General features: G+C 48.5%; 1 protein-coding gene across 13 annotated transcripts in view; it reads right to left on the reverse strand.

The window, feature by feature from the left end:
- CELF6 (CUGBP Elav-like family member 6) overlaps nucleotides 1-22,142 on the reverse strand; it is a 232,502-nt gene that overhangs the window by 99,411 nt on the left and 110,949 nt on the right. For 2 of the 13 annotated variants that reach the window (XM_060260031.1, XM_060260030.1), the window contains exon 1: nucleotides 10,268-10,382. The exons of the other annotated variants lie outside the window; for them this stretch is intronic. In XM_060260031.1, the coding sequence (XP_060116014.1) occupies nucleotides 10,268-10,354 (87 nt within the window). In that variant the 5' untranslated portion in view covers nucleotides 10,355-10,382. Of the gene's footprint in view, nucleotides 1-10,267; nucleotides 10,383-22,142 lie in introns of those variants that run through there. 13 annotated transcript variants of the gene reach the window in all.

Genomic DNA, 22,142 nt, shown 5'->3' on the forward strand with positions numbered 1-22,142 from the left:
TGTGTACCAGTGACAGAGACCTATAACCGGCTCTCAGGCACCCCCACAAAGCCCTTCCAAAGACACACATTTATGCAGCATTCAAAAAACCCCACGGTGCCTTCTTTTACATCTTAAGCCATGCTCAACAGCTTGTGTGCCACAGAGGTTTAAGCCAGGGGTGGCCAAACTTGCTTAACCTAAGAGCCACATAGAGCAGGGGTGGCCAACGGTAGCTCTCCAGATGTTTTTTGCCTACAACTCCCATCAGCCCCAGCCATTGCCCATGCTATCAGGGGCTGATGGGAGTTATAGGCAAAAAACATCTGGAGAGCTACCGTTGACCACCCCTGACATAGAGTAAATATCAGATGTTTGAGAGCTGCAAGACATGAATGTCAGATGTTTGAGAGCTGCAAGACAGGAAGGAAGGAAAACAAATAGATGGGGAGAGGGAGGGAGAGGTGGAAAGAAAGTGACTTTAATTTTAAATGCACTCTCCGAGCAACAGCTGGCTTGGCTTGGAGAAGTGATTTAAAGAGAGAAATGCCTTCTCTCTCCAAGCCAGCCGATGGGGCTGAGGGAGCTTTGAGAGCCAAACAATATGTGCGAAAGAGCCACATGTGGCTCCCGAGCTGCAGTTTAGCCACCCCTGATTTAAGCGCTTGTCTGCAAATGGGGAGATCCTGATTCAAATCCCCACTAATTCATGAACCCCCCACTGCTGGACTTGTGCTTGAGAGCCAGTTTGGTGTAGTGGTTAAGTGTGCGCTCTTCTCTGGGAGAACCGGGTTTGATTCCCCACTCCTCCACTTGCACCTGCTGAAATGGCCTTGGGTCAGCCATAGCTCTTGCAGGAGTTGTCTTTGAAAGGGCAGTTTCTGGGGGAGCTCTCTCAGCCCACTCACCTCACAGGGTGTCTGTTGTGGGGGGAGAATTTATACGAGATTGTGAGCTGCTCTGAGATTCGGAGTGGAGGGTGGGGTATAAATCCAATATCATCTTCTTGTTGTCATTCTTAGTCTGGCCCTACCTCACAGGGTCATTGTGAATTCGGAGATAACTATGTATATTGTCCTGAGCACCTTGGGGGGAAAAAGAGGTGAAAAATGTAATCAGCCCAGACTATTTCCCCTCCCTTAACGGAATGCTAATTAATTAGCACACAGAAACAGCAATGCATTAAGGTGGTGGCATTTTATCGACTAATCAATTAGATTCATAGTGCTTTTTTTGATTGATCTAGAAGAGGCCCCTGATTAATCGGGCAGAAATTCTTCCACAAATTTTTTTTTTGTTTATGTGTTTATGTTCTTCCATGCAGGAAGGATTGTCTGTTCAAGGGCGGAGGCCATGAGCATTCATGATCACTGAACAAAGAGAGGGTGCTTTTTAAAACATGTGTAAATGGAAATATAAACTGGCTTAATCAATCTGATGGATTGCATGCAATTAATGGGCAGATTTCAATGTGACAGGCCTATGGGGGACACGAATCCGTCACTCAAACGTCTCCAACGATGTCCATTTACAAAACATATTGACGTAACAATAGATAAGGTGCTGTGAGTGAGAAGGATCTAAAGGTTAAGTGCTCAAGGAGGAATGGGGAAGGCTTGAGTTCAAATCCCCCACTGACATGCCAAGCCTCACCTCAGTCAATCCCTCACACTCTCAACCAATTCCTACCTGGGCTGCTGTAAATGAGGAGGAGGAGACAACAACAACATTGATGATATTGGATTTATACCCCACCTTTCACTCCGAATCTCAGAGCAACTTACAATCTCCTTTTCTTTCCTCCCCCACGACAGACACCCTGTAAGGTGGGTGAGGCTGAGAGAGCTCTCACAGAAGCTGCCCTTTCAAGGACAACCTCTGTGAGAGCTATGGCTGACCCAAGGCCATTCCAGCAGCTGCAAGTGGAGGAGGGGGGAATCCGCACACCAAACCACTACACCAAACTGACACCAAAGTGGGGAGAAATGTGAACGTCCCCATGCACTCCATGGAAGAGTGGGACAAATACCTAACAAATACAGGCCTGTGTCACATTTCTTCCCGATAATCCTCAGATAAGATATTGGTTGATGATTTGTGGGTTTTGCTCCCCTAGTTAGTGAGGAAGGAAAAACAAAGAAGGGAAAGAAACTTAACCCAAAAACTTAACTCTTGGCACATAGGCTCTGACCTTACACCTGTCTTGATCAATTCTGGACCACGTGGCATACAATAAGACACTGGATACAATATGTATGCCGTTGATTAAGACATAAGGTTGAAGAATAAGAGGCCTCAAGAATATCTTTAAGCCTTTGACACTTCATTAAATTTCCTTGTGGTCCAGCATTGTTCTATTGTTTTATTCTATTCTGTAGTATGAGCCTATATGTGTACTTACCTTTCTGACCTCTGAAGAAGACCAGTCTAGGTCGAAACGCGTCAGGTCAAGTTGAGTGTGTTCCCATTGTAGTTTTATGATTGTACATAGGATAGAGGCTTATGACGGGCCCTTAAATGGTTTTAACTTTCTACAATAAATACATGTGCAGTATGTTGGTTTATGATTTATTTTACAGTTTGTTTTTAATGTTTGGCCCTTTAATTGCATATTAACCTTTCAGGTTTCTTACTCCCCTAGTTAGTGAAGATGGGTAGCTGTGTCACTCCGTCTGCAGCAGTAGAAAAGGGCAAGAGTTCAGGAGCACCTCAAAGACTAACAAAATCTCTGGCAGGGGAGGAGCTTTTGTGAGTCACTGTTCGCTGCTTCGGATCCAACTAGAATGGGTGTCCATCTGGCCTAATGGTTGGAAAATGGAGTGATTTCAGATGCAAAATGACATTAGCAGGCAAATGACAACAGCAGGTGAATGGCAACAGCAGGCGTGATCGGATTAGGTGTGATGTGCAGAGGGGTGGTGGCACTGATGGACAGGCAGGCGACAGGTAGGAGGGATATTGCAGCCCACCCAAGACCCTCTAAGCCAGAAGTGGCCAAACTGCAGCCTGGGAGTCACATGTGGCTCTTTCATACATATTTTGTGGCTCTTGAAGCCCCCACTGCTCCATTGGCTGGCTTGGAGAAGGCATTTCTCTCTTTAAATGCATTCTCCAAGACAAGCCAACTGGTGGCTTGGGGAATGCATTTAAAGTTAAAGTTGCTTTCTTTCCACTTCTCCCTCTCCCACCTATCTTCCTTCCTTCCTTCCCTTTCTTCCTTCCCTCCTCCCTCCCTCCCTTCCTTCCTCCCTTCCTTCCCTCCCCCCTCCCTCCCTTCCCTCCTCCCTCCCTTCCTTCCCCCCTCCCTCCCTCCTTCCTTCCTTCCTTTCTTTCCTTCCTTCCCTCCCTTTCCTCCCCCCTCCCTTCCTTCCCTCCTCCCTCCCTCCCTTTCTTCCCTCCTCCCTTCCTTCCTTCCCCCCTCCCTCCCTCCCTCCCTCCTTCCTTCCTTCCTTCCTTCCTTCCTTCCTTCCTTCCTTCCTTCCTAGGGAGTGTTGACTCTTCAAAGCTCATACCCTGGAAAACTTAATTAGGTCTTTAAGGTGGTACTAGACTCGAATCTTGCTCTTCTGATCGACACAGCCACCCACCTGAAGCTTACAGCAAAATACTGAATGCAAAATAGGTACCACCAGCAGAGGTTTGGTGAAAGAAATGTTGATGTAATAGGCTTACAGATAAAGTTTCAATGTATGAACCCCTAAGAGGAATTTTTTTTAAAAAGACACTTATGCCGACTGAGTGAGTTCAAAGACAGAGAACTTACATTACTTATTAGAATAAGGTAAAACTACTGGTGAATGGTAAGGTGGATCAATTGTTGTATGTTTAGATGTAAGGATCTCAACTTCAGTTATTCTAGGTTTTATTGAGATCAACTCTATCAGTTTTCAGGTGTATTTAACTATTTCTCTCTTTTAAAATATGCAGGGCTCTTTTTGTAGCAGGAATTCCTTTGCATATTAGGCCGCACACCCCTGATGTAGCCAATCTTCCAAGAGCTTACAGTAGGCCCTGTAATAAGAGCTCTGTAAGCTCTTGGAAGATTGGCTACATCACTAGCGTGTGGCCTAACATGCAAAGATGTTCTGGCTACAAAAAAAAAAGCCCTGGAAATATGTATAATTCTAAGCCCTAACACGGATGATCCAGTCTAGCCTGATCTTCTGAGATTTCGGAAGCTAAACAAGGTTGGCCCTGCTTCCTATTTGGATGGGAGGCCACCAAGGAAGTCTATGTAGAAGCAGGCAATGGCAGGCCACCTCTGAACATCACTTGCCCTGAAAACCCCACAGAGTTGCCATAGGTCGGCTGGGCCTTGACAGAGGTGGTGGGGGGGAAGGATTTCTATGTCTTTTGGGGGTAGAAAAAGACAAGGAAAATGAAAAAAATGGTGGATGGGTGCCAAGGGGAGCGCGTAGGCAGAGCAAGCTGTCTTCTTCTGCAGGAAGAACTTTCTCGGTTCAGTCCTTGGCATCTCCAGCTAAACAGGGTCTTTTGCATCACATGCTGGGGGAAGTCCTTTTTCTCCCCTGAACCCTGGAGAGAAACTGCCAGTCAGTGTAGGCAGCATGGAGCCAATGATGACTCGGCAAAAAGGCAGCTTCGTGCGTTCACTGCTCATGCCCAAGCTGGCTGAGCATACAATAGTCTGTCCTAAATGGCTCTCCTTCTCTGTTTGCCCTTACTGTCAGAGCCAGGGGAGAGCTAAAACCTGACAAGTCATAGATCCACCTACTGGTTTTCCAAGCCTTTACTTTACAGAAAAAGTCCTTGAACTTTCTAAAGAGAAACTGGCTTCCTAAACTTATTCTACTGCTAGGGGCACACTTGCAAAATAAATCCCCTTGAGAGCCAGTTTGGTGTAGCGGTTGAGTGCGCGGACTCTTATCTGGGAGAACTGGGTTTGATTCCCCACTCCTCCACTTGCAGCTGCTGGAATGGCTTTGGGTCAGCCATAGCTCTGGCAGAGCTTGTCCTTGAAAGGGCAGCTTCTGTAAGAGCTCTCTCAGCCCCGCTCACCTCACAGGGTGCCTGTTGTGGCGGGGAGAAGATATAGGAGATTGTAAGCCGCTCTGAGTCTCTGATTCAGAGAGAAGGGCGGGGTAGAAATCTGCAGTTGTCTTCTTCTTTTCCCTCTGCCCTGCCCCGAATAGTCCAGGCAAGCCCAATCTTGTCAGATCTCAGAAGCTAAGCAGGATCAGTATTCGGATGAGAGATCTCCAAGGAAGGCCAGGGTTGCTATACAGAGGCAGAAAATGGCAAACTGCCTCTGAACATCTCTTGCCTTGAAAACTCAATGGGGATGTCATAAAATCCAAGCAGGGTTGGGCCTGGTTTGTATTTGGATGGAAGGCTACCAAGAAAGGCTGGGGTTGCTACTCAGGGAGAAGAAGACAAACCACTTCTGAATATCTTTTGGGTCACCACCGTAAGTCAGATGCGACTTGATTGCCATAAACAAACTAACAGAAAACCCTCAAACCCCCCTCCCGCCCAAAAAAACTCACTTTCCCCCTTCAATATAAAATAGGAGAATCTCATATCAGGTTTCTCTATGCATCGTTTTTAGTATTTGTCGTGCTATCCAAATTCCACACAAAGGACATGACAGAAAAAGGGAGGAAGGGAAGAGTAAATGGGGAAGCAAACTCTTCAGACCTTGGACTACGGTGGGTATGGCTCAGGGAAGCTGATGCCACAATAAATAAATTAGGCTGCACTGGACCGTGGGTTAAGAACATGTGCCTATTTCCAATTCATATATTTAGACCTCATTTCCTTGGCAAAAGGGGAATCACAATTATACCAATGGCTCTGCAGAAAAGATCACTTTAGTTGGAGGACTTGCCACAAGATCCAGCTGTTATTGGCCGAGGCTGCTGATTCAAATCAGCTGTGAATGTGCCGCTACTTTTAAAAGGTAGGACACCCAGCCTGGTTTCTCCTATGTCTCAGGTTCCACAGTCACCAGCCCCTATCACATATGGACAAGCGTTCCCCGGACAAGAATATCTCAGTTGTCTTAACCTCATCCTCAACTCTCCTTGAGCATATTTTTCAACAGAAATAACCTGAAGGCTGAGTTGAAGAAGAAGAAGAGGAGGAGGAAGAGTATACCCCGCCCTTCACTACTCAAAGAAGTCTCAGAACAGCTTACAATCCCCTTCCCTTCCCCTCTGCACAACAGACACCCTGTGAGGTTGGTGTGGCTGAGAGAGCTCTGACAGAAACTGCTCTTGAGCAGAACAGCTTTGGGAAAACTTGTGGCTGGTGCATGTGAAGGAGCGGGGAATCAAACCTGGTTATCCCAGATAAAAGTCCACACACTTAACCACTAGACCAAACTGGCTTCCAAAAGTTTGGAGTCTGCATGGAATTGTAACTGCAGGAATGTCCATGCAGGAATGCACCTCTGAAAGACAGGTCTTGGAGATGTGTAAGCTGCTAGCTCCTGCATCACAATCTTGTGATTTGGATGACTAAAAAATGGTACTGGTGGAATGGGCCTGAAACATGCATACATATCCGGACATAAATATCCCGCAAGCCCTGACATGAGTCTCCCAAAAGCCCATTTCTTTCACCAGCATTGCTCATTTCATGCCGCCAATGTTTGTATTTCCCTCCTCATCAGCCCTCTCATTGAAGGTTCTCAGTACTCTTGCAGTCTACTCCCCAACAATGCTCCCATTAGAGAATCTCAATATTCTTGTATCCTCTTCCTCATCAACTCTCTCTATAAAGAATCTCAAGACAGGTAGCCATGTCAGTCTTATAGCAGTAGAAAGAATAAAAGTCCAGTAGCACTTTAAAGACTAACAAAATTTGTGGCAGGGTAGGAGCTTTCATGAGTCACTGCTCACTGCTTCAGATAAATTCTCCCCACCAAACCTTCCATTAGAGAACCTGAACATATATGCAATCTCCTCCCCATCACAGCTCCCATTAGAGAATCTGAACATTCTTATCATCTTTCCATCAAGCCTCTCATTAGAGGATCTCATCAGATAAATCTGACGTAGTGACTCATAGATGTTCCTACTCTACCACAAATTTTTGTAGCCTTCAAGGTGCTACTGGACTCTTGCTCTTTTGTACTAATAGAGAATCTCAGTATTCTTGTAGCCATCTTCCCAGCAATTCTTCCATTAAAGAATCTCAATATTCTTAGTCTCCTCCCCATCACCCCCCATAAGAGAATCTCCACACTCTTGTAGTCTCATTCCTGATACTCCTCCCATTAGAGAATCTCAACATTTTTATAATCTCTCCCTACCAACCTCCCATCACAAAATCTTAGTGTTTCTGTAGTCGCCTGCCTGTCAAACCTTCCATTAGAGAATCTGCACATTCTTATAACCTTCTCCCTGCTAACCCTCCAACTAGAGAATCTGTACACTCTTGTAGTCTCATCCCCAACACTCCTCCCATTAGAGAATCTCAACATTCTTATAGTCTCCCTCACCAACTCCCACTTTACAGAATCTCAGTACTCTTGTAGTCTCCTCCCCATCAGATCTTCCATTAGAGAATCTGAACATTCTTGCTGTCTCCTCCCTATCATAGCTCCCATTCGAGAATCTGAACATTCTTATAATCTTCTCTCCATCAAGCCTCTCATTAGAGAATCTCAACACACCTGTAATTTCCTTCTCAACAACCCTCCCATTAGAGAATACTAATTTTCTTGTACTCTTCTCCAGTTAGAGAATTGCAATACATTGTGTACAAACCTCCATTTTTGTAGCCTATCATCCCATGCACTAGATCTCCATGTTTTATATAACAAATGTTCCATTCTCTTGTTCATTGGACGCCGGGTAGCCAATTCACAAATTCTAGGCAAAGATGTTTTATGATTAAGGGAGCCTCCCATCTGTTTTTCCCTCCTGGACAGCAGAAGAATTGACAATCAGAGGAAAAGCTCCCCTGAATATTTACAATATTTATTTACTTCATTTATACCCCACCTTCCTCCTCAGTGGGAAGAAAGCCTTCACTTGTTATTTGCACCCATTCTTCAGAGATATACTACTCTTGCACATTGAAGTTCCATTTCAAAAGCCTCTGACAGGCCTATCAGTTTTATTTCTTTAGAAAATGTATACGTTACCTCTCTCCAAACGCTGCTCAAGGCAGCCTACACACCATGAATTTGATCAGCCCTTTTTAAAAATTAGAAATAGATAGCCACACCCGCTGAGGAGGACAAAAAAACACACCTCACATGCATTTTGGGGAATATATTTCTAAAGTGATTGCACTGGATTCCTTGCAACTGTATACTCACTCCCAGTCGAAGAGGACTGGAACCCGTGACCCCTAAAAGCTATTTTCCCTCTGCAGAAATGATGCCACCCTAAAGCAACCCTTCACAGTAAGAATCTTTCTGCTCCAGAACCAGACTTGGTAGTCTCTGTCTCACAGGGCTTGTCACCTCTGGGCAGCAAGGAAAGAGGAGCAATTCTTGAAGGAGTGATGGTTGAATTCAAAGCTGGCTTCTGCAGGGAGTGCCTGCAACGGCCGCCATTGAAATATCTGGCAAATACTGGGATGGAGGAAAGAAGCTATCATTTGGGGAAAGCGGGGCTGGCTCATTCCTGAACCGTTGGAAAGTTACCCGCACCCCATAATCTCAGCACCTGCTTGCAAAGGCTAGCTGAAGCGCGTCTTTCCTGGGTAACAGCAGGACAAAGGGATAGTGTTATCTCAGCCCGGCAGAGGCATCGATGCCAGTTCAGCCTGGACGGGTCTCATGGTAGCGACTTCCCTGACGATGCGAACCCCCAAACCAGAGAGATTTAAGACAGTGTTGGCCCAGGGAAAAGGCACAGAAGAGCATAAATGGGTGAAGCTTGGTTAAATTGTTTTTTTTTTAAATTAAAAACAAGTAAGTGTGAGGTAGGAACCAAGTTGCTTGATCTCATGCAGTGGTAGGGATGGGGACATAACACACAGCAGACCAGATGGCTGATGCAAGGGGGGAATTAGCAGTGGAGGCAGGGCCGGCCCTAGACAGTCTGGCACCCTAGGCAAGGCTAACTTCTGGCACCCCCCTGCACTGATAATGTCACTGAGTCACATGGTGGGACACTCAATTTGGTGCCCCCGTAAAGCCAGCGCCCTAGGCAATCCCCTAGTTTGTGCGGTGCCAGGGCTGGCCCGGAGCGGAGAGCTGGGAAGGAGCAAGATTCCCAGCACAGGAAATAATCCCCATCTCTGCTCTCCCCTCCAGGTCACTCATCTCTGGCCTCCTGCTCACTACAGCTCTCCTCTAACCCAGGATCTCCCTACTGTCAGGGGTTAGATGAGCAGAGAGGCATTTCCTGTGTTGGCCCCTCCCTTTCCTGCCTTCTCCCTCCTCCCCCTTCCCCTCCTCCAGCCACACCTTCACTCCTGGATCTCCATCTTCCACCACCTCAACATCACCAGGGCTGGAGGGGCACAGAGGGGCTGAATCACATTCATTTCTTTTAAAAAAGGGAATGACTGAGAAGCCAGGAGCCAAAAGATGGCCTCTCACCCACTGATGTATTCCGCCCCCCACAACCCGTTTCGACTCATCCAATATCAGTCGCGCAGACCACACCCACACGGAAGGGCCTTTTTCTCCTCCGGCTAACGCAAACTGCTCCCCCCCCCCCGCAGATACATGCTGCCAGTTTGTCCCATTCCACATTCAAGCCCCACCCCCCCAACACCACCATCCGAACCATTCCACAAATGCATCACAGAGACCCTTGGCACATCATGTCACAGACACAAGGATGGGATGGGGGCGGGGGGAAGCGCCAGAGGATATATCCGAACACCCCCTCCCCCTTTTTTTGCTCAGAAAGGCATGCACTGCTAAGAAGGCCGGCTAGCATCTCGCCCCCCCCCCCAAAAAAAAACCCCAGATCCACCCAAAAGACAGAGCAAAAGGCATCTCCCCCCTCCCCTCCCCAGCCCGGATGTTTTGATTCCAGTCCCACCCCTCTCTTTCAGGCAGAACCCCCGAGGGGGATCTCCAACGCGCCCCCCCCCCGGGTTCTCCTGGGAGGGGCCACGTCTACCTGGCCAGCCAGGCGCGGAGGGGGCAGGGAGGGGGAGGGGGTAGTTCTGGGGCCGGGGGGCTGGGCAGGCTGGCCAGCCGGGGCTCAGCTTGGTTCCAGACAAAGGCCAGGGAAAAGCCAGACAAAGACAAGCGGGGGGGGGGGGGAGGGAGGGAGGGGGGAGACGGTGATCGGGGAGGGGGAGGGGGGGCTCTGGAGAAGAGAAGAGAAGAGAGACTCTCCTCGCAGCCTACCTCGATGCAGAGGAACTTGGAGCCGGCTGGCATCCAGAGAAGGGGCACCCGGCTGGGAGGGGGGCCCACCAGCTGAGAGAGCTGCATGGTCCCCGGCTCCTCGGGCGCCTGCCGCTGCTGCCGCTGCCGCCGCCGCCGCTGCTGCTTTGCCGGGGGAGAAAGAGAGAGGCACATAGGCGCTCACACACACACACACACACAGGCGCGCACACAGACACACACACACACACACACACACACTCCCTCCAACAGCAGCCAGGCGCGCACACACTCACCCCGGCGCACGCACCCCCCAAAGCAGGCGGCGCGGTTGGATCCAGCACACAGTGTCAGCCGCGGGCAGGCAAGGGGGGGGGGGGGATGGGTGGGCGTGGGGGAGCCGCTGCCGCGCCTCGCCCAGGGAAAGTGCAGCTGGCGGGGAGAAAGGCCGGCCGCCCCGCCCGCCCGCCCTCCCGCCTGATCGCTCCCCCCCCCAGCCAGCTGGCGGCAGCCTCCCCCCCCCCGCCCCCCCCCCCCCCCAATAAAGTCTTCCTCGGGCTTTTGCGCCAGCGGCGTGCGCTTTGCAGGCTTCCTCTCCATCCCAGCCACCCCTCCAAATTCTGGACCCAGGGAACTCCGGCCCTGGATGCAAAAGAGAAGGACGCCTTGTTGTCAGGATGGGCGCGATGGTGCCTTTAAAAAAAAACAAAACCGGAGAGTTGTTTGGGAAGCCGCAGATGGTGAAGGAAGAAGGGATGGGGGGGGAGAAAGGGGGGTTAGGGTGCAGAAGGTAAGCAGGAAAGGGGGCAGGGGAGGAGAGGGGGTGGGGTGGGGGGAACCAGAAGAGAGGCAAAAGGCCTGGGAAGATGTCCCCAAAACCAAAGAAGAGCCCTGCTTGGATCAGACCAGGGGTCCATCTAGTCCAGCATCCTGTCTCACAAAGAGACCAATCAGTTCCTCTGGAGCTCCAACAGAAGGGTACCAAGTCCTTCATAAGAACACCAGAAGAGCCCTGGTGGATCAGACCAGTGGTCCATCTAGTCCAGCCTCCTGTCTCACACAGTGGCCAGCCAGTTCCTCTGGAGAGCTAACAACAGGACAGAGAGGCTGAGGCCTTCATAAGGACATAAGAGTCCTGCTGGATCAGACCAGAGGTCCACCTAGCCCAGCAATCTGTCCCACACAGTGAGCAACCAGTTCCCCAGAGGTCCAGCAACAAGGCACAGAGGCCAAGGCTTTCATTAAAACATCAGATGAGCCCTGCTGGCTCATACCAGTGGTCCATCTAGTCCAGCATCCTTTCTCACACACTGGCCCACCAGATCCTCTGGAGGGTGAGCAACAAGGTGTCAAGGCTGAGACCTTCCCCTAATGTTGCCTCCTGGCACTGGGATTCAGAGGTTATCTGCCTCTGGACATGAAGGTTCTCCTCAGTCACACTGGTTGGTGGCCACTTATAAATCTCTCCTCCACTGATCTATCCACAGACCTCTGGAAGGCTTTTGACAGATACTGTGGAGAAAATTTCCCCTTTCCTCCCAAACAATGAGGACTACCTACTTAGCTTTTACAAAAGATGAAACTGTTTTTTCCCCTCGATATGTCAGATTCCACATGGGCTGCATATTCTGTGCTTCCACGGGAGCCCTTGCAGGACACACGCAAATGCTGTCGAAAGTGCCCAGGACTGGCCCTGTCACTAGGCAAACTAGGTGACTGCCTAAGGCGCCAGCCTTATGGGGATACCAAATTGCCCCCCATGTGACCCAGTGATATTATCAGTGGGGGGGGGGCATGCCAGAAGTTAGCCTTGCCTAGGGAGCCAGACAGTCTAGGGCCGGCCCTGAAATTGCCCTGTCAAAACAAAACAAAAGCCATCCTCATCTGATCCTGGAAACTCCAGTGAAAATAGCACTGGAGAGGAGCCATCTGTGGATGAAACCAGCATTCTTAGCTGGCACTTAGGAGCCACTAAAGACTCAGGGACATGGGCATAATGTGCAATCTATGACCGGCACATAAATGGAGGCGGGCGGCTATGGACTGCACCAACCTTCCCGCAGTTATTATCGATAACAGAAGCATCTGCAGACGTTCCTGTGAAGATTCATAGTCGTCGTGAGGAGTGCAAGCAACCAATTAAAATGTTCCCTGCAGCCAAAAGAAAGACACCGACGCCGAGCTGGCATCCCTCTGGACCTTTCACGACTCCTAGCACACTCCAAACAGTTGCCCTTGAGTGTGCTCTGGCCTTTATTTCTTCAGGAATTTATATCCCATTTTTACTGGCAACAGGGAGCCAAAGCGGCTTGCGACGTCATCTCCCCTTCCTTCGTGGTATCCTTAGAACAACAGCCTGGTGAGGAAAGTTAGGTTGAGAGCGTGTGACTGGTCCAAGGTCACCCGGCAACCGTCTGTGGCAGACTGAGGATTCGAGCTCAGGTCTCCCAGATCCTTGTCCAACACGCTAACCACTACATAGAGATGTTCCACTAGGCCTATGGTTGAGGTGGCTCCATGTACTGTGACCAACTCTTTTGCATGTGTGACGCATCTATGGCACACATAGAGAGGATTGGGACTCGACATTTTTGTGCTACAGATCGCCCTCTGTTGGTAGAATGGATGAATTACCTGATGCTGTAGGTTTTGATGACTGCATGACGTTTCTATATTTATAGCAAATTTAATTGTTGATATTAATCATTGTTGTGCCCTGCCCTAAGCCCCCTGTGCAGGGAGAGTGGGTTACCAATTGAATAAAATAAATAATAATGAAGTACACCATGCTGTTGCCGTTATTGCAATGACCTCTGCTAGGAGCCACTCCTAAAGAGCACGTTCACACGAGGAGGATATCAAAGATGCTCTAGCCAAAGCTAAGCTAGAGAGTTTCCTGGGTGAGAGCCAGCGTGGCGTAGCGGTTAAGAGAGCAGACTCTAATCCGGGAGAACTGGGTTTGATTCCCCAGTGCCCCACGTTGCACCATGCAGCCAGCTGGGTGACCTTGGGTCAGTCAGTCAGTTCTCTCAGAGCTGTTCTTTCAAGAGCAGTTCTCTCAGAGCTCTCTCAGCCCCACCGACCTCACAGACAATGTTCCCTCTAAGCTGTGGAGTCTTGTGAGCAAAAATTCTACTTTATGAGTTACTGGCATTAAAGTTGAGAGCTACTGGCATTGCAGTTGTGAACTATTGGATTTAAGATGATGATATTGGATTTATATCCTGCCCTCCACTCTGAATCTCAGTCTCAGAGTGCTTCACAATTCCCTTTATCTCCTTCCCCCACAACAGACACCCTGTGAGGTGGGTGCGGCTGAGAGGGCTCTTGCAGTAGCTGCCCTTTCAAGGACAACTCCTATGAGAGCTATGGCTGACCCAAGGCCATTCCGGCAGCTGCAAGTGGAGGAGGGAGGAATCAAAACCCGGTTCTCCCAGATAAGAGTCCGCACACTTAACCACTACACCAAACTGGCTCTCTAAAGTTGTGAGCTACAGCATAAATTAGTTTGCTTTAGGGCCATTTTTCCTGAGATAAAAATGTGTGAGCTGGAGGCTAAAAAATCGTGAGTTAGCTCACACTAACTCAGCTTAGAGGGAACACTGCTCACAGGGTGCATGCTGAGGGGAAAGGAAGGGAAGGAGATTGTAAGCCACTCTGAGACTCCTAGTGAAGGGTGGCGTATAAATCCAACCTCCTCCTCCTCACTCAATACAGAAAGTTTTTGAAGTGGGGATTCTTTTTTTTTTTTTTAAAGCCTGCCCCCAAGCCCCATCTGCATGTTTGGATCTGCTCAGATATGTATCACACCGAAAAAGACATATAACCAGGACAATGTAAGGAACACGTTCACACTTCAGCTTACGACCAGGGCTTACTGAACATGAAACTGTCGTTCCCTGATTGACTCCCCTGGTGCTTTAATGTAAAATCAGGCATAAGGGGGGCACCCCAAATTCAATCCGGGCAGAGGTGCTGGAGGAGGAAGAGCTGAAGCACTACACTGATGCTCTTTTCCTGACATAATGTTCCCATCCCCACCTCAAGCCTGCTATCAGCACTGGAGTTGAGAGGGGAAAAGGACAGGATGACCTCAGGGGAGGGGCCGTGGCTCAGTGGCTGAGCATCTGCTTGGCACGCCAAAAGTCCCAGGTTCAATCCCCGGGATCTCCAGTTAAATGGTCTGGTGATGTGAAAGACCTCTGCCTGAGACCCTGGAGAACTGCTGCCAGTCTGAATAGACAAGACTGACCTTGATGAACCAAAGGTCTGATTCACTATAAGGCAACTTCATGTATGTTCACATATGCATCTCTAATGTGCCCGTATATCCACCCCTTCAATGTTTAATAGCAATCTTGAAGGGGAGGAAACGATTTAGGTCAGGGAAGGGTTAAAGACTCTCCTCCTTGGGCGTCTCCACTTTCATCAATATGGGGGGGGGGGTCATTTAAAAAAAACCCTCCAGGGACTTGATAATGGATCTCCCACCTTGTGTCTATTTCAGCTCTCCCTTTGGAGCCATTATTCTGGTTTCTTGCACTCCCAAATCGTACAGTTTCTTACCCTTCTTCCTCATGGGCAGTGGTGGGGAGAAGGAAACTGATATGTCAGCACATTGAAAACATTTATTGCCTCATTCTCCCATTCTGACATGTTAGTTTTTTAATTGGTTTCCCGTGCAAATGCTATCCAGACCAAACGTTCTTTCAGTTTGTTAATTTCACTATTTTGCCCCTGGATTCTAACGCTGTACCACTTTGCATGCTTAACCGCTGCCCACCAGCTATCTGTAGCTCTGCTCACTGTACCCCATCCCATTGTCCGATGAAGTGTGCATGTGTCCGAAAGCTTCCATTCTGAATAAAACCTGGTTGGTCTAAAAGGTGCTGCTGGACTCCTGCTTTGTTAGCATGCTGAAAGGCATGTGATTCTGAAACCACACTTTGCTTGGCTGTTTGCATGCAAGGCTTCCTTAGATGGTCGGATCATGGGTTTCTCGGTTTCTCAGAGACAGCATCGTCTACTCCGGCTGGCAGCAGCACTCCAGGGTCTCAAGGCTTACTATGCGAGCCTTGTAATTAGAGATGCCAGGGATTAAACCTGGGATTTCTTGCATGCCAAGCAGATGCTCTTATCACCAAGCCACAACCCCTCCATTTAACATGTACAGCTCTTTGGTCACAGATACGAGGCAGCGCACACCCCACCCCAGCCAAAATACCCCTCTTCCCTGGCCCTAACTATGACAAAGGTTTCAAAGTCATATAATAAATGAATTCCCTTCCCCAAGAAGCTTGCAGGAAAAAGGTGGGAAAGAGGGTATTGCAGAACAAAACTGTACATATTTTCTCCAGTGAAAATTGCCAGGTATCCAATGCAATGCTGACTCTGAAGGACTATAGCCGTGAAGTGGAAAGCAGAGTTGTTTGAGCTAGAAGGACCTCTGGACTCTACGCCTTAGCCTACGCAGGCAGCTGGCCCCCGTTTCTTCCACTGCATCCCACTCCTGACAAGGTTTTCAATAGGGAAACAAATCACCCACAAAGCAACTAAAGAGAAACCTATTGGGCCATCAAGGATGGATTACGGAACAGAAAAAGAATCTAATGTCAGGCATTCAGGTCAATGTCCCTCCCCCCCCCCCCCCAAAAGGCAGCACAAAAGAAACTCAAAATCAAAAATTGTTTCCTTGCGCCGATTCTTACCGGATGAGTACATCTGACCCATTTCGGCAATATGCCAAATTGCTGACGGCCGCCTGTTTGCCCTGTTGGCTGGACGCAAAGAGGCAGAGTGCCTTTAATCAATCCAGTAGCCAACTGGATTCTCCTTTCCCTGCCTCCCTCCTTTCAAATCGCCCAACAAAACAACCTATTCACTGGTTATCATCTGACGGCCTCACTCTTTTGCCTGCTCTTTCCCAGCACTCTCGCTCCAGAGGATTAAACAAGGAAGTCAGCAAAGCCAGCCTAAGTAGGTAGATTCAGAGGGCAGCTGTAGCCGTAGTCTGCAGAAGAACCAGATAGATTCTTTTTTTTTGGGGGGGGGGGGGGGGTAGGGACCTGAGTTCCATCCCAGTGGAAGCTGGGTTCCGGTAGCCAGCTCAAGGTTGACTCAGCTTTTCATCCTTCCAAGGTCAGTAAAACGGTAAAAGAAGATATTGGATTTATATCCCATCCTCCACTCCGAATTTCAGAGTCTCAGAGTGGCTCACCATCTCCTTTATCTCCCTCCCCCCATAACAGAGGTGAGTGGGGCTGAGAGGGCTCTCACAGCAGCTGCCCTTTCAAGGACAACCTCTGCCAGAGCTATGGCTGACCCAAGGCCATTCCAGCAGATGCAAGTGGAGGAGTGGAGGAGAACACCTGGTTCTCCCAGATAAGAGTCCGTGCACTTAACCACTACACCAAACTGGCTACATACTTAACCGCTATACCAAACAGGGAAGGCAGTGGCAAACCATCTCGTAAAAAGTCTCCCAAGAAAACATGATGATGTGACGTCTTTCCAGTACCTACTACATGGTTCTTTACCTAGAGATCCAAAGACTGAACCTGGGATCTTTGGCAAGGCAAGCAGATGCTCTACCCGATGAGCCAGGGTCTCAGATCAAGGACTTTCATATCCCCTGCCACCTGGTCCTTTTAACTGGAAGTGCCAGGGACTGAACCTGGGACCTTCTGCATGCCAAGCAGATGCTCTACCACTGAGCCAGGGACTCACGGCAAGGTCTTCCCCATCACCAACTGCCGGGTCCTCTTAAGTGGAGGTCCCGGGGATTGAACCCGGGACCTTCTGCTCGCCAAGCAGATGCTCAGCCACTGAGCCACAGCCAACTCCCCATGTCCAATTACATCCTTTCCTTTCTGCAGTTTAGGAAAAAGTATAAGGCAGGTTTTTCCCCCCCTTTTTCTTTAGAAGATCCTTTGGCTGGATCTTAGTGTTATACATTTTTTTTTTCCAGTATCCAATGGGGGTTTAATTATTTATGGCATACTACATTTTGATGCTTAGAAACCACTTTGAATTTTTTTGGGAAAAGCAGTACAGAAACATGCAGGAGGAAGGAGGAGGGGAAAAAGTGATTTCAAAATATGGAAAGCCCTGCATCTCTTCTCGGAGGCAGCAAACAAGGCGGAGACAAACACCATCCAAGGCAAGCTCTGAACACCCGTCCCTCATGCGAGGCCCAGAGAAACAGTAGGGAAGCGCTTTGAAGTGGAAATGTGGTTTCCACGTCTTCTTCTTCTTTTTCTTCGTCTATTTGCATTTTATTCCCAAGAAGGCGGAAGGCAATCCGTAGCCAACGCCTGCCTTCCACCTAAATTAGCAGAAAGCAAACAGGACGGATTTAGCGTCTCAGTGTGAGGGGTTTGAATTGCAAGATGCCTTGGTGATGAGATGGAGCTGTGATCTGGTTGGTCCCCCGTCCAGATCTTACTGATGTTGAGGACTCAATAGGCAACCTTAAATAAGCCACCGTTGCAATCGCAAAGGAAGACAGCACCGCTGGCCTATCCTCCTTGCAGGACTCTTGCATGGCTTTAGATTAGGAAACGTGGGAATGCCTTTCCATGCTGACAGAGCATGCCAAGAGAAGCCTGCCTAAAGCAATTGCTGAAATAAGAGTGTAAACCGTTGCCAACTCCAGGTTAGGAAATTCCTGGGGATTGGGGAGCGGTGTCTGGGGAAGGTGGAGTTTGCAGAAGGGACCTCAAGCGAGGAAACAATGCCACAGAGTCTACCCTCCAAAGCAGCCTTTTCTCTAGGGGAACTGACCTCTATAGACTGGGGATCAGCTGTAACAGCAGGAGATCTTCAGGCCTTGCATAGAGGTTGGCAGCATTAGGGGAATGCCTTCTATACATCAGGGTGGCCAAACTTGTTTAATGTAAGAGCCACATAGAATAAACATCAGACGTTTGAGAGCCGCAAGACATGAATGTCAAATGTTCGAGAGACATAAGACAGGAAGGGAGGGAGGGAGGAAAATAGGTGGGGAGGGAGAAGTAGAAAGAAAGCCACTTCAACTTTAAATGCATTTTCTAAACTGCCAGCTGGCTTGGCTTGGAGATGTGATTTAAAGAGACAAATGCCTTCTCCAAGCTGGCTTATGGGGTGGTGGGGGCTCCAAGAGCCACATAATATGTGTCAAAGAGCCACACGTGGCTCCCAAGCCGGTTTGGCCACCCCTGATATTTGTATTCTTCCTTTCCATTCATAGGTGCCCAAACATTGAATTAATCAGGTTTTGCAAACATTCATCCCTTAAACAAAACACTGCTAACGCTCATCCTTCTTACAGCAAAAGATAGCTTTTGAGTCACGGTGGATTTTATTATTATTTTTTGGTCAGCAAATGACGACAGCTTCCCCAGGGTCACACAAAAACCTGATAAAAATTGGCAGTAGACTGGCCTTCCCCCATGCCTTTTCATCACCAAATGTATTCACTGGTTTGGAAGATGTATATTTCACCTTCCTACCAATATCAATACCCAACGTGATGGTGCCTTGGATCCACCTAGACCACTTCTCTGACCCCCAGCAAGCTGTCCACAGCCTCAGCAGAGATTCGTTCAGTGGAGACTTTGTGGATTGAACCTGGGATCTTGAAGGACCACCTCATCCTATACTGGCTATACTTCTCAAGTCCTGCTCTTTGTCCCCCAGCTGGCAGAGGTAAGGTAGGTAACAATCGGGGTCTGCAGCTGAGGTCTTTCTCATCACCTACTACCTGGTCCTTTTAACTGGAGATGCCTGGGATTGAACCTGGGGCCGTCTGCATGCCAAGCAGATGCTCCACCGCTGAACCAGGGGCTCAGATCGACTCACATGAATGCACATGAAACTGGCTTATATGCAGGGCTTTTTTTGTGGCAGGAATTCCTTTGCATATTAGGCCACACACCCCGGATGTAGCCAATCCTCCTGGAGCTTACAGTAGGCCCTGTATTAGGGGATGTGGCCTAAATATACAAAGGAGTTCCTGTTACAAAAAAGAGCGCCTGCCTATATGGAATCAGACCATGGGTCCATCAAGGTCAGCATTCTTTACTTAAGACAGGCAGCGGTTCTCCAGAGTCTCAGGCTGAGGTCTTTCACATCACCTCCTACCAGATCCTTTTGACTGGAGATGCCACAGACTGAACTCGAGACCTACTGCATGCCAAGCAGATGCTCTGCCACTCAGATGGAGTCTCTGCTGGAGCTGGTGTCTCAGGACAAGGCCTTTCCCATTACCTGCTATCTGATCCTTTAACTAGAGAGGCAAAGATCCAAGCTGGGACTTCCTGCATGCCAAGTAGATGCTCTGCCACTGAGCATTTGTCCCTTCCTAGCCATTCCCAGAGACTGAGCATCCAACCCAAATTCTGCTCTGGTTTAAAATCTTGAACTCACAGACTGTCCAGGTGAGAGCCAGGTAGGTGGGAAGCCTAACTGTGTGACATCCAATAGCCACGGAGGTGTTGAATTGGACCAGAGCCACTGGGACAGTCATCCATACTGTGATTTCGTGCACTCTACCCCATGGCAGAGAGTGATAAAGCTGCAGTTCTGTAGTATGAGCTCTCTGCTCACGACCTGAGTTCAATCCCAGCAGAAGATGGGTTCAGGTAGCTGGCTCAAGGTTGACTCAGCCTTCCATCCTTCCAAGGTTGGTCAAATGAGTCCCCAGCTTGCTTGGGGGGTGGGGAGTGTAGATGACTGGGGAAGGCAGTGGCAAACCACCCCGTAAAAAGTCTTCAGTGAAAACGTCATGATGCAACATCACCCCGGAGTGAGAAATGACTAGTGCTTGCACAGGGGACTACTTTTACCTTTTTACCCTGTGAGAAAAAGTCAGAAAACCTGTAAGCCCTATGAACCTCTCCTAGGAAGCAATGAAAGCTGAAACAGCTGGGCATAGAATGGCACACCTCCACTGTCCACACGCCAAGCTTGTCACCCCCACCAAACATTCTGAATGTATCATGTTAATAAAATTCTCACTAATTGTCGGACAGAATTAGCCTTGCTGCATCTGGGTGCTTCTTAACAGGAAAGGTTCCCCCAAAGTGCTCCAAACAGGCTGCTTGAAATAAATCGAGATCCTTAAGCATTATTTGCAGTGGGTGCATTCGTGCAGTATCCTTTCCAGGGCTTTTTCTGTTTGTTTGTAGCAGGAACTCCTTTGCCTAGTAGGCCACACACCCCTGCTGTAGCCAATCCTCCAAGAGCTTATAGTAGGCCCTGTACTAAGAGCCCTGTAAGCTCTTGGGAGGATTGGCTACATCAGGGGTGTGTGGCCTAATAGGCAAAGGAGTTCCTGCTACAAAAAAAAGCCCTGATTCTTTCCATACAAATGTGTGCATGCATACAAATAGCCAAAAGAAAGTATCGAATGGAAGGATGGTTTGCATCACAGAGTGGGAACTTCCTTGCTTCTCCCTTCATGTTACAGCAAAAAATGTCCCCTACCCCAAACTGTTGATCCTAGAAGAAAGGTCCTTATTTAGTTGCAGGGGTGGAATTCTAGCAGGAGCTCCTTTGCATATTGGGCCACACATCCCTGATGCAGCCAGTCCTCCAAGAGCTTACAAAAAAGAGCCTTGTAAGTTCTGGGAGTATTGCCTACAGCAGGGGGTGTGGCCTAATACACAAAGGAGCTCCTGCTAGAATTCCACCCCTGTTTAGTTGACTCATTTATACCCCAACTTTTCTCCCCAGTGGGGATCCATGGTGGCTTGCATCATTCTCCTCATCTCCGTTTTATCCTCACAAGAACCCTGCGAAGTAGGTTCAGCTGAGAGAGTGTGAGTTGCTCAGAGTCCATGGTAGAGAAAGGATTCGAACTAGGGTCTTCCGGATCCTAATCTCACACTCTTGAGCACTATACCGTGTTAAGTCTTTACAAAGCTTGGGTCCAGTGGCACCTTGAAGAGCAACAAAGTTTTATTTTAGTTATAAGCTTCCATGTGCACGCACACTTCAGATATAGTGAAACATGACTGAGAGCCAGTTTGGTGTGGTGGTTAAGTGCATGGACTCTTATCTGGGAGAACTGGGTTTGATTCCCCACTCCTCCCCTTGCAGCTGCTGCAATGGCCTTGGGTCAGCCATAGCTCTCGTAGGAGTTGTCCTTGAAAAGGCAGCTGCTGTAAGAGTCTTGTCTGTTGTGGGGGGGCGGAGGTAGAGAAGGTTGTGACTGCTCTGAGACTCTGAGATTGAAAGTATAGGGCAGGATATAAATCCAATATCTTCAATTGCAGTAAGAGAACAAGGGAAGAATCAGAGGCAGCGTTCCCTCCAAGATGAGTTAGCGTGAGCTAGCTCACAGATTTTTAGCCTCCAGCTCACACATTTTTGTCTTAGCTCAGGATGGATGACCCCAGAGCATAATAATGGATGCAGTAGCTCACAACTTTAATGCCAATAGCTCACAACTTTAATGCCAGGAGCTCACAAAGTAGAATTTTTGCTCACAAGACTCTGCAGCTTAGAAGGAACATTGATCAGAGGTATTCAGGAAGAGAGAGAAGAATCAGCAAATAACAATAGCAGCAGCAGCAGCAGGAAGAAGAAGAAGAAGAAGAAGAAGAAGAAGAAGAAGAAGAAGAAGAAGAAGAAGAAGAAGAAGAAGAAGAAGAAGAAGAAGAAGAAGAAGAAGAAGAAGAAGAAGAAGAAGAAGAAGAAGAAGAAGAAGAAGAAGAAGAAGAAGAAGAAGAAGAAGAAGAAGAAGAAGAAGAAGAAGAAGCAGCAGCAGCAGCAGCAGCAGCAACAGCAGCAGCAGGGGTCATTTCGTAGAAAAAGAGGTGCTGGAGCTCATTAGCACAACTCAATTATATCAGCTCAGCATCCACCTTAAAGTGCTTTTTGAATTATAAAGTGCTTTCTGAGTTGTCCAGATAAA

The sequence above is a fragment of the Heteronotia binoei genome, chromosome 19 (assembly GCF_032191835.1).
Source record: "Heteronotia binoei isolate CCM8104 ecotype False Entrance Well chromosome 19, APGP_CSIRO_Hbin_v1, whole genome shotgun sequence".
In the NCBI taxonomy this organism is placed as follows: Eukaryota; Metazoa; Chordata; class Lepidosauria; order Squamata; family Gekkonidae; genus Heteronotia; species Heteronotia binoei.